At 38.1% G+C, this 12,940-nt stretch overlaps 1 protein-coding gene across 4 annotated transcripts in view; it reads right to left on the bottom strand.

The window, feature by feature from the left end:
* itga6b (integrin, alpha 6b) overlaps positions 1 to 12,940 on the bottom strand; it is a 48,230-nt gene that overhangs the window by 7,274 nt on the left and 28,016 nt on the right. For all 4 annotated transcript variants that reach the window (XM_017721790.2, XM_017721793.2, XM_017721792.2 and 1 more), the window contains 13 exons: positions 11,997 to 12,190; positions 11,162 to 11,256; positions 9,967 to 10,094; positions 8,706 to 8,795; positions 8,559 to 8,620; positions 8,137 to 8,306; positions 6,869 to 7,009; positions 5,804 to 5,916; positions 5,053 to 5,209; positions 2,495 to 2,578; positions 2,319 to 2,398; positions 1,671 to 1,745; positions 671 to 773 (listed from right to left, as the gene is read on the bottom strand). In XM_017721790.2, the coding sequence (XP_017577279.2) occupies positions 671 to 773; positions 1,671 to 1,745; positions 2,319 to 2,398; positions 2,495 to 2,578; positions 5,053 to 5,209; positions 5,804 to 5,916; positions 6,869 to 7,009; positions 8,137 to 8,306; positions 8,559 to 8,620; positions 8,706 to 8,795; positions 9,967 to 10,094; positions 11,162 to 11,256; positions 11,997 to 12,190 (1,492 nt within the window). The remainder of the gene's footprint in view (positions 1 to 670; positions 774 to 1,670; positions 1,746 to 2,318; positions 2,399 to 2,494; positions 2,579 to 5,052; positions 5,210 to 5,803; positions 5,917 to 6,868; positions 7,010 to 8,136; positions 8,307 to 8,558; positions 8,621 to 8,705; positions 8,796 to 9,966; positions 10,095 to 11,161; positions 11,257 to 11,996; positions 12,191 to 12,940) is intronic.

Raw genomic sequence — 12,940 nt, 5'->3', positions numbered from 1 at the left:
AGTTACTGAACAAGGTTTTGCTGAAAAGCAGTTTACTAGAGTGCAGTGGGTAAACATATCATCAAACATTCAGAGGTCAACACAAACAACCCTCCATCCATCCATCCATCCATCCATTTTCTAAACCGCTTCTCCATCAGGGTCGCGGGGGGTGCTGGAGCCTATCCCAGCAGTCTTCGGGCGGAAGGCAGGATACACCCTGGACAGGTCGCCAGTCCATCACAGGGCAGACAGACAGACAGACACAGACAATCACCCACACACTCACACCTAGGGGCAATGTAGCATGTCCAAACACAAACAACCCTGTATCGTTAATAATATTGTCTTAACACCGTCTATTTTTTCATATATAAAGGATGTGACCCAAGAAGGCCAAAACTATGCGGTTTTTCTTTTTACTTTTTTATTTATTTAGTATTTATTTAGCCTGTGTTTACACTGTGTCAGGAGTCCATGACAAATCAATGGCTCACTACTACAATCATCACTACTGTGAACAATTATGACCCTCTAGTTTCTCTAGATCACTCCAACCCGATTGACTTTGAATTACATTTTAACCACTAACCAGACATTTTGAAAGAAGGGGGGAGCCCCCCCCCCCTTTAATTTCCTCACAATATTAAGAAATATACAACTGTGTGGACATAATAATATTAGTAATCACCCTAAACTCGTAGTCAATCTGGCTGCCCACATCAGACTCTGTTTCCATGGCACTCTCTCCTCTGACCTCACCAGTGAATTCCAGCTGAGACGGCTTCGCCACCCTGAGGATGAGGTGAGAAAACAGATCCACAGTCAGCATTTTATTCATTAAGTACATTTTTATTAAAAACAGCAAAAATGGGCCAGTGATCACATGACCTGCCAGACTAGAGGGTAGCCTGTAGCTAGGGCTGTCACAGTCATGACATTTTAGATACTGATTGTCATTTAAATCATTTTTATTAATGATTTTGTCTTTTCTTGTTCACTGTTTACAACTATTAGAATACAAGCCTAAAGAGGCCAAACTGCCTGAGTAGCCACCTTACTTGTTAGCTATCTTTACTGACACAGTAGCTAGGACTGGTTGTACTGTCGACTCAATACACTCACACAAATGTCTACAGTTACACAGAATTATGTGTGGAGTTGAGCAGAGCTACATGTTCATTACCAGAGAGAAAATATAAGCAAAAAAAAACTCTCTAGCATACGTGCTAAAAACATGAGAATTAGCTACATAGCTAACAAAAATCGCTCAACACCGCCCTCTAAACATTAAAGCACCAAGTTAGAACCTTCTTTCTTCTCATAAACCCTCATGACGTCTACAGGAATGCATTTACTGCTTTCTTTTACTTACGTTTATTTGTCTAAACCAAACACACCCACTTCACATTTTGTCGGTTTGCACAACATGACTGTACATTCAAAGCACTGTGAAAAATCGCTGCAGTCAGCTCATGTGACGGTAATCATCTCACATTGTTCAGTAATTTTGACAGGCCTAACTTTCTGACACCCAGCTTTTCCTTCAAATTCAATAGCAGTTCAAATTATTAACTGCTTACTACTTCGTCTACCATTGATAAGTGTCTACTCTTACAGTCTATTACAAGCAGTGAGATGATGTAATATCCAGGAATATTTCTGAGGCATGCAAGACACAAGTAACTCACCCCGAGAGGGACAACAGCAGCTCAATTTGAACTTCAGCCTTTTTTGTAATAGTCAGTGCTTTCTGATTACTCGTCCTGCAGCATAGACACACACACACACACACACACACAGACACACACACACACACACAGACACACACACACACACACACACACAGACACACACACACACACACACACACACAGACACACACACACAGTTGCACAAAGTTACTGCACACTGTCAAGTGTTACTGATGCTCTAAGGAAACATAAACTAAACAATTCTCTACTGAGAACACTTTTTTTTTGCACAACTCAAAGACATATTGGAGGAAAACAAGCTTATAAAATGTACCATTACTGTTGCACAGGCCACATTTCATATTTTATATTTTTCCAACATGTTAAATTCACCAAATAAACAGTAACTAATTCATTTTCACAGTTAATTTGACTAGGTGTGCCCAAACCTTATCATACAACTATATGTGTCAAAAACTGTATTCATTTATGACCATTTTCCAGCCTCTTTTTATCTCTCAGAACCAACGCGTTCTGATACTCTCCTTTAAAGCCGTTATGTATTGGCCCCTTTCAAAAAAAGCTAGTAAATGTGGATTTCCATTAAATGTGTGCTAAAATAAAACATGGACACCAAGCGCTCACGTTTTGAGTTGAAGCGTAACTTCCACTTCGGTCACATCTAATGAAATCCCACCAGTGCCCAAAATGATGTAGAACGTTACCTGTAGTATTAGGAACAGAGTGTCAGGACATGTCTGCACAGTGACCACTGCAAAACTGCAAAAACATTTTCGTTTCTTTCAGTCTTCTTGACTTACCTCTGAGTCTCTCTTGAACGGATTCCCCAGCTCACAGTCAGCTTTAGAACCATTCTGATTGGCCACACAGATGATCGGTTTGCTCTGTACACACAGAAAGACATTCAATCAAATGTTTACAGAGGACAAAAAGGGTGTATTCCTGCATAGGAGTAACTAGGGGAGGCCAACATGACGACATGTTAGTTTCTCAAGACATAGTGCTTCATTTAACATAGAACAGCAGTAGAAAACAGTGCAGACAGATAATACATATGATAACTGCAAACAAAGTATAGAAACACTACATCGCTGCTGTCACAAGAAAACCTTGTATCTCAATTTTTGACGTTTTTCAGTTTTTGACATACCGTATTTTCCGGATTATAAATCGCACTTTTTTTCATAGTTTGGCCAGGGGTGCGACTTATACTCCGGAGCGACTTATAGTCCGGAAAATACGGACTTCACGGCAACCGGGAGAATGCGCCACGCTACGTTCTCGGAAGTCATTGAATGGATCAGCAAAGCATGGGCTTCCGTGAAAACCGAAAGCATCCTGCTGGGATTCAGAAAGGCTGGAATAATTGCAAATGTAACTGACGACGAGTCTGACAAAAGCGACGAAGAAGAGGAAGCGGCGCTTCGTCCACCTCCAGAGTTAGCGGAGTTGTTCATAAGTGACACTGAGGATGAGTTCAATGGATTTGATGATTTGGAGTGATATAAACTTTGATAAAAATGGTTTGATAAACTTGTTAGCATGTTCTTTGTTATAGTTTGTCATTGTTATCTGAATAACTGTTCATGTTACGTTAACTTGGATTTTATTAAATCCACCCCCCAAAAATGCGACTTATACTCCGGTGCGACGTATATATGTTTTTTTTCTTTACTGTGCATTTTTTTGGCTGGTGCGACTTATACTCCGGAGCGACGTATAATCCGGAAAATACGGTAATTAGATAATACCTGTCGACCTTTACATTGTACGTACATTTCATGATGAATGGACTAAAAGAAATTACCCAAAATGACTTCGGAGGGGAGAGTCTGGTTCCACTGACTTACATTAAAAGTGAAGTAGGTGTTTCCTTCTCCTGTAAAGTTACCATTTTGGAGATACAAGGTTTTCTTCCGAGAACAGCAATTTCAAACAATAAAGCACAAGAGGATGTGCGTTACTGATTTTATCATCCTGTGATTCAGGCATGATGTGAAAGAGTAAAAACTGCCTTAATTGTGATAAAATCACTGAAATGTGCGGCCCCGAGGGCCTTATTACTTTTAAGAAACGGCAGACAACATAAAATATGACGATACATACAATAAACAAAATATGAAAGATACACAAAAATTCAGTAAAGACGTTTGGTTAATAATAAGCAGATAACTATTCTGCCAAGAGATGTAGTTCTTTAGAGTATGTTATTGTTACCAAGCGGCAGAGGACTGCTGAAAGTGGATAAGAATGTCCAGTCACCCTACCATTGCATACAGCGGCCTTTTCATGAACGATTTATTATATAATAATGAACATCACTACATACAACTATTTAATGCAGAAACGTCTGATTTATAAGCAATTTTTACCCTCCAGTTTTTTGCAATGTTCAGAGTTATTCAGAACACACTTTAATAATACAGAATTCAACTGTTGTGAGGCATGCATTGAATACTTTACAATTATCTATGTTACCAATTAATAGCCCAAACAATTACAGAGAGCCTGTAAACAACAACAACAACCAGTGTATGCACTGCATACTACCAAGTAAATGACTGGCTACCAGCCCATTATGACATGATCGTAACGTACGTAATTAATTGTATAATTTTTATATCAATTCATTGCTTGATTCTTCCTTTCTTCAACAAATTACTTTTTGCAAAAACTGGACTGTACCAAAGCCAGTTTTTGAAGAGCCTGGCCACTTCCTATTTCACCCATTATAAAAAAAAAATAACTGGACACAGCCAGAAAGCGCCTGCAGGCGAGTCCTCAATAGAGGGGAGTAAACGGAGCTCAGTGGCTGAAAACAAAAAGTTAAGAGACATATTTCACTAAAAAGCAGAAGGACATATTTCACTAAAGAAGCAAAGAAAACTCATCAGTATGTTTCCTACAGCAAATAGGTTGGCGGCGAGCAGAGCAGCTTCTTGACTGTTTGTGCTCACAGATGTTGTGAACGTAGATGAGGCGCTGTTTAAAACTTCTAGAACTTGAGTTAAAAAGCACTTAAAAATATTTAGCACTTAAAAACAGCTATGCTAAAATGATTTTGTTAACATTGAAAATGTTTAAGCATTCATAATCTATGACTTTGCTCAAAGGTTCTATAATAACCCATTCATTTTGCACTTGCTCAGAAGCGCCCTCTAGGGTTTGAGATACCCAGAAGACATTACAGAGTGATAATTTCTTCTCTCTCCAAGTTCTCTGACTGTACTCAGAATTTGATAGCCTTTTTTTAAACAAGGCAATACTGTTTGGCTGGTACATTTTGTCTGTTCTAACTTGCTAGACACAATATTACAACAGCGCCCACCCCTACAATGAACTTAAGTTGAGGACTCACAGGGTCCTTGCTGCGGATGGCAGAGTACGAGAGGGATCTAGGGAAAGATCCGGTCAGAACCGTCTCATACGCATCATCTCCATCCTTATTTCTCACTTTGACCTCCAGGGCGATTTCCTTCTGGCCAGTGAGTGAAATGAGTGGAACTCCGTTTTGACTAAGAGAACAACAGAGAAAGAGATAAGGTGGCATGAAACTCCTGAACATTCAGTTTTCCACAGATGTAGCCGAACAGCCAAGCGAGAAGTTTGAATCTTTATTACTTCACTAGAGCTACGAGGCCAATCAGCTAACATTAGTCACTACATTAGCACTGTGCAAACAAATGACGTTAAATCATTTTATATTTGAATCAAACCATGTTAAGCTGTTCTGTAATCTCCAACAGACTTGCTTACATGGTTTCTGACACAGTATGACATGTTCTATAAACATGGATAAACGTACAGACAAATTTCAGGCTTCAAGATGGATAGTCCTACTGTTTAAAGCTATGCAACGTACTATTGTCCATTCTTACTGCTAACCGTATGTCATGCAGTGTCAGAAACCATATAAGCAAGTCTATTTGAGACTTAACAACATGTAAACATGTCTTGGCTTTATGTGCTATATTTGCACTACTGCTAAGTCAGTCTGAGTAGCAGTATTATCTAAATTGCTGCCTCTATCACGCCTGATGATGTAAGCTGAAATGAAGCAAGGTGAGAGAAGACATAAAGCCGTAATTGCCCTCTCTCGCTGAACTCACATTGGTAGAGGTTTAAAGATGTCGCCGGGCTCTCGAGAGCAGAACTTGTACTCCATCATCAGGTTACTGTCACACACGTTATCACTGCCACATCCTTCCTTCAGAAAACTGACCTGCAGCAGTAGATAAAAAAAAAACTTTGATTAAATAACAATTCAACTGTTTTGTAAGGCCATCATCTTCTTGCCTCTGAGGACCTCTGAGGTCATGCGCCAGTTTGTCGTCGGTGATGTGCTCAAATAATACATTTCTGGTATAAGCCATTTTTCTAAATAGGCCCAAAGCTGATACACTTTGTCATGAAAACATTTGTTCCCTGAAAGAAACTGGATACTTTGAATTTCAACGTCATTGAGTCAAAATACAAGTATTGCTACATGCGGTCTCCTCTTGAACACTGAATTGACATTGCACAGAAGTAAGGCTTCTATTCAGCTTCAACACTATTATGGTCATATGCAGAAGTTTGAACAGCCCTGGGCAAATGACTTGTTTTAAAAGTTAACACATCATACAGATAACGTTTTAGGAAAAAAATAAAACCTAACCTATTAAATGTGCAATAACTTTTGCACAGGCCATATTTTTAGCCAACAAACAGTAACTGTGTATTAAAATGTGCACAAAGTGTGTAGAGGACGTATTTTCTTTACTGATTTTCACTTAGAAAATCAACAAAAACACGTAATTTTTCCAGGAGTGCACAAACATTTGCATAGGACTGTAAATAAAAATACCAGCCACTCAAATTAGACTACTGTCAGTGCGCAGCAGTCTTAGCTCGCATGTAGCAATATTCATATTTCGACTCCTTAATGACCTTGTAATTCAGTGAATGCAGAACCATATAAAAGAAAAATGTTATATAAGCTTTTGACCACTTTGGCTTACCAATTAGAGTTATTTGTTTTAGAACACAGCTCATTTTTCCCCACAGCTTCGACCACAGCTTGTCTAAATGCTACTTATGAATTACAAAATGATGACATGCCTTTGGAGGACTATTACTACCAAAACAAGAAAACTAATGAAAGAGAGGTTTTCTGATTGGTCATGGGTGGTTACCTCACTGGCAGTTGGCTGACTGGAGCCAAGCACGGGGGGGAGTTCGCCGAGGGAGCTTTGCCTCTTCCTGCGTCCTCCTTGGTTCTGCATCTCCACTGACACCTCTATGGGAATGCCTCTCAACTTATCCTTTAAATTATCCTTAACAGAGGATTGAGAAAAGCATCGTTATTCAACAGAGAAATGCCAGTTTTCTCGCTGAATGTAATTCTATATAACCCTAGTGGAATTTGCACTGTAATTCCAGGCACCTATAAAAATGAAGTGCATTGTTACATGTTGTTAATGTATTTCAAAACACAAACAGAATATATCATAATGTGTTTTCAAAAATTCTTCTTTTTTTGTATGGCCACCAGATGGCAGCATACTGTAAACAGTCAGTCATGAATTGGTAAAGGGGGGGGGGGGCAGCTCTGACTTACAGAGAACATGGTTAATGTACCAGTTCTTGCTTTAGTACAACATCGTCTATCTATAACCCTAAAAGTCCACTGCACAGCACAGTTTGGTGTTTATCTTAATTGTAGCTCAAGAAAGTAATAATAAGCTACTGAGGTGGGTTAAAGCAGAGAAATATTAAAATGGGGTACTTCAGGGTCACTTGAGTTTGAAAAAAAAGGTCCACCATTAGGGCATTAATTCATTATACAGCTAGTAAATATAAGCTACATATAGCTGCATTCAACCTGTCTTCTCTACATTAGACATCTGGCCTTATATGACTTAGATTCCCTTTACAATGGAAAGCTTATAAAAAAAATAAAAAAAAAACATTATTGACAAAGAAACTGATTCTCGATCTACAAACAAGCACAGATCTGTACAAGCTGTTATATTTTTGTATTTTATGTCCTTTGTCTAAGAAACAGGAGATGGGGGAATGAGGTCACGGGACACTAGAAGAAGGAGTTGCTGGCCACATTCAGACTCTAAGAGTAGGATAATAATCGTCAGTGATAAATGATCCTGACGTGACATGTGAAAGACGATCATTGTCGCATGTTTGGAAAACAAGACAACTTATAGATGGCTTAATTTTTAATCGGCTTGCCAAACCATCAGAAACAATATTTATGTTATATTCTCTATTATTGTCATTGACCAATAACAGTGTAAATTATGGGATTTTCTAATAGTTATCTAAAGGAGATGCACTGCTAAATGTCATGTCACATTTTTAACACATTGTTTTCATTTAATCAGTTTACCTAGCACTTCAACTGCGGGGTTAAATTGATCAGTGGTCAGTGCTGGAGGAGCCGTACCTGCAGTTTGAGGTTTTTTGTAATGCACTGTCGCTCGTTGGGCTTTCGGAGCTCCAGCACTCCTGTGCTTTCATAATCTGAATCTGTCGGGGAGGGTGGGTTGAAAATGACTCGAGAGGGAAGACCCAGTGACTTCCTTTTAGACTCAACCTGGATGGAGTATTTCATTCCTAAGTGAGAGAAAGGAGTAAATTGAAGAAACAACAAACAAAACAAAGTTTGTTTAGAACCATTTAGAACCACTTTAGAAAAACAAATAACTGTATGAACCTAATTTTAATTTAGCCACTTCCATTCAATTAAATCCGTTAGACTTTCTTACCACAACATAACATTGCAAAAGCAGTTATTTTCAGTCAAACAACTTCATTTTCAGTTTTTGAGTGCAAGCGCATCAGAACAAAAGCAGCTGATGTACTCACTGACAATGGGACTGTAATCTTTGGAGTTGGATGTAAATTTGAAACAGGCCTGTACCTGAAGACTAGAAAAAACACATTCCTGTCATTTAGAAATATGTACAAACACATATGAACAATGCAGTGTAGAGCTAAATAGGCCTTACTCACCATATGCTGTCACCGCAGTTCTTCTTAGTAAGGTCTAACTCCTTTGGTGTCATGGTTACAGACTTTTCTATGTTGATAACAGGCCTGGCCCTGAAATATGTGGAAAAGTTAGGAGAACAGGGTTAAAATAAGGCTAAAGACATTTGAAACATTAATACAGTGGCATAGTGGAATAATGGTGTCCTGAGAAGACAATCCAGTTACACCCCTTCTGTGTTTTCACAACCCGTCGGGCTTAATTTATGCATGTCGGTCCCGCCCTGTGAAAATGGCCCTCTACATATTTTGTTTTGCCCTCCACAGACAGTGACAGCTTAAGAGTTCTCTAAAAAATTATTGTGTCTAGAACCATGGCAACTAGATCCCACCACACAGTATTATGACAACATTACTCAAGCCCTACTGTGATATTTAAAGATTTGTGATGTTGATATTGTAAAATGATATATTGCATTTTATTGGGATTTGTGACTTCTCCTCGCAAATTATTCCTCCAAAAGAAGCAAAGAAAGGAATCTCATGAATCAACATTAAATACTCAACCGTTCTAGACCATGTGCTTCTAAACATCTATTTTAGTGGTGAAATCAGCAAAACTACTAAAACTAGAATGGAAATTGGAGGCGCTTTGCAATGACAATTAGATAAGATAGGGCTTTATTGTCATTCACATCACATGTGGTACATGAGGTGGAACGAAACATTGTACTCATGGTCCAGTCAACTCCCAACATTGCAAATTATTACATGCGAAGGGGATAAAGATGCCGAATTAGCAACATTTCTCCTGGACAGGTATGTAATTTGGATGCGTACACTGGGCTGAACTGTTTGAATGGCCAACTTTACACAATGAATCAAGAAAATGAATCTTGACAAAGACGAAGTTAACTTCTTATTCTCCAGGCGCCAAAAGCTAACTACTGTAGCATTTAAGGTGGAACAGGAAATTTCAATTACAGGCTGAAAATCAGGAGGCCAACTTCAACTGTATTGCTATTAGTTTATAGGCTTTTTAAACAGCTGATTAGACAAAAGCCTCCCTGGATAAGTGAAATGTAAACGTATGTCATCATAATTTACCCAGTAGAATAAATCCATACTTTGCCATTGGGCACAGTCAGTTCTAGGGGCATGCTTCATGTCTGATGTGTAAGACCAGGAGGTAAACCAAAAGAGTAAGAAAAAGTTCCTCTATGTCATGTAGTGTTGTGGTTCATGTATCTTAAATGTTTGACTCATACACCTTTTCAGATCTCACCTGAACACGGCTACAGTGTCGGACAGAGATCCAATAGCCAGGTCTGGATACTGATTACCATCTAAATCCATGTTTCCGGCTAAAGAGTACCCAAAAAGCTTAATGTTCACATCTTTTCCTCTCAGCACCTTAAACAAATACAAAAAACATCAAAGATAAGTGTCAGCAAAATAAGGCAGAGGATGCAGTTTTACTTTAGTATGAAGTAAATATTAGAAATATTGCTTCAATAATAATAAAAATAGCAATACTTGTTTCTTTCATTTGCAAATAAGTATAGTACAAGTAAAATTTAGAAAGTTTTCAACAATTTCATCACATCATGCACTTCACTGACTAAAAGTTATTCTAAATACATTTTCTAATGAACTTTCAATTCAATTCAATTAAACTTTTATTGAAAGTTGAACATTTTATCGAAAAAATGTTCTAATGCTTTTAATAGTTGCCAAAATGGGTGAAGGAAACAGTAGTTATCGGTAATATTTGCACCATTATGGGTTGTGGGCTACTATCGGGTATTCTTCATATCTGCTGATGCTGATACAGATACATAAACATTTATAAAAGGCAGAAAAATTTGACTGGATAAGAATTATGGAAAAATACACCTTTTTCTCCGGAGTGCTACAACTAATTGATAAAATACAGACATCTTAGCACAGTAAGCCAGCATCATCTAAACATCCTGTTCCTCTATAGTACAATAAGTAAATAAATCAGCAAATATCAACTTGTAAATACTAATGGTCAAATCTAAACATCAGTCCAATGCCGACAATATTGTCAATCAAATATCTGCTATTGCTGATTTGATTATGATATAATTTGCCAATCCTGTAACTCACTAATATTAACAAAACTTTCATTTGAATTTACTACATATACTTTTGATATCTGAAAAGTTCAGAAAAACTATAATGGTATAATATTTTGACAGGAAAAATAATGTAATTATGCATCAAATCTGCTAAAGGAAAACTTTAGAAAGAAAAACGGTGTCAGTACAAAAAGGCTTTTCATCTCTGCAACACAATTTGATTTAAAATATTTGCATTTTACCTTATGCAGAATATGCACAAGGTCAACAGAAACCATGCTGTCTGTTTATACAACTGTCAGACAACTATCAGACTTTGCAAATGCAGTGACAGAGATAAGTGCTGGACTGATGAGGTGGGAGAAGACTTGTAACCTGAACGGGTTTGTCAATGAGGCCGCTGGCTGAGCCGTGATAGATGTACACGCTTCCGGCTCCATTTTCATCATGTGGTGCCCCGATAGCAACGTCTGCAATAGAGACACATAGAAAAGCACCACTCCGTCATCTCTGTTACCATCAGTAGTCATTTCAGCTCCAGTCACTATGATCACCATCATGCCTTTCACTGCTGTTGTATCAAACATTTATGACTATTTTATCTTTTCCTTTCTTTATTCTAACAATGGCTTTTTACACTGTGTACATTTACATTTTACATTTTTCTTGCAACGACAGAAATGGTCTGAAGTTTTTCCAAATCACAGTCCATTAACGTACATTAAAGACTGTTCCTTCTCCTGTGAAGTCTCTATGTCAGACACGGTTTTATTCTGACAGCAGTTACATGCAACAACAGCTACAGCACAACACTACAAAATAGTTTTTACAAGCTTCCATGTTTCCTTTACACTGTGCAGCTTTAAAGGAGCATCCTGGCCTGAAACTAGTTGTATTATGTAATATTCTGTAGCGCAGCACTGTACCCTTCAACCTCTTGATTTGACAGAATTCATTAATTCCCTTCCACCTTCAGGATACATCATCAGAAGAGGAGTTTTCTAGTCTTTAAATCGGAAAATCTCACTCTTGGGACTATTGTTGCACTGCTGTAGATGAGTAGGCATGTTTAGAACAGATATTGTAATGGATACAATTTTTTTCACTCTGGCTGGGATGCCCCTTTAAGCCGAAGAACTAGGCTGAACTTTTAAACAGAAAGTCATTCATTCATCATTATAGCTCCTAATGAAATGTCAGACTTCCTAACCGTTAAAGCCATCCAGGTTGATATCTCCCGGGTTTTCTACAGCCAGCCCAAACATGGAATCTTTGGCTCCATTTATTCTGGTCCGTGTGGCCTTGTTCCAGTCTCCGTTCTGATTGATGTAGACATAGACAGCTCCGCCAATGTCGCCGTTTTTCTCAAAGTATTGAGGAGCTCCAACTACAAGGTCCTGCCATCTATAGACGAGTGAGAGAGAGAGTGGCTTAAAAATCCGATCATAACATGATCATTTATTTTCACTTCTTCATTTTCGCTGTACAGCAAAGCAGTTAACACTTCCCAATATGTCACAATAATAAAAACCAGGCTAGACATTTCATTGTGATCATAGGGCCAGTGCTTAACTATTTGACCACGATGACCACTAGAAATTTGCCAAGTATTAATTAATACAAGAATGCCCTCTTGCTTAAAGGAATGATCCGACAAAAAAAAAATGCATGCAATTTATCACTTACTCTAGATGTAGCCTCGATTTCAGTTTTTACTTATTATACATAACTGTGAATCTTAAACTTTCAAACTGAAGAGATATATTTATAATTAGAAACAAATTACAACTAATAAATAAATTGTTCATTTTTATAGTTCACAGTGAGGTATACTGTGTCCGAAACCACATCAACAAATCTGTGTGACCTAGAGGAAGCCCTGGACGTGGTTTGAGTGAGCTGAGAGAAGTTTTGGGGATGTGTTCACAGAAAAGATCTGGGTAATCATTGACTTCTATGCTAACAGCATTAGCCTGGCAGATCCAAGACTGAACAAAAGAAGAAAATTTGGATGCCAAATGTGGAAAATTATACATTGTATTTTTGCTCAAACATTCCTCTGAATTAAATGCAAAAGCAGAACTCTAGCTACATTACGTGATGTGTGGTACTTTATATAAGGCTATGGGACCTTAGATACATATATAGTTCTTT

This window comes from Pygocentrus nattereri, chromosome 12 (assembly GCF_015220715.1).
Source record: "Pygocentrus nattereri isolate fPygNat1 chromosome 12, fPygNat1.pri, whole genome shotgun sequence".
Lineage (NCBI taxonomy): Eukaryota > Metazoa > Chordata > Actinopteri > Characiformes > Serrasalmidae > Pygocentrus > Pygocentrus nattereri.
This window is presented reverse-complemented; position numbering and strand designations above follow the sequence as displayed.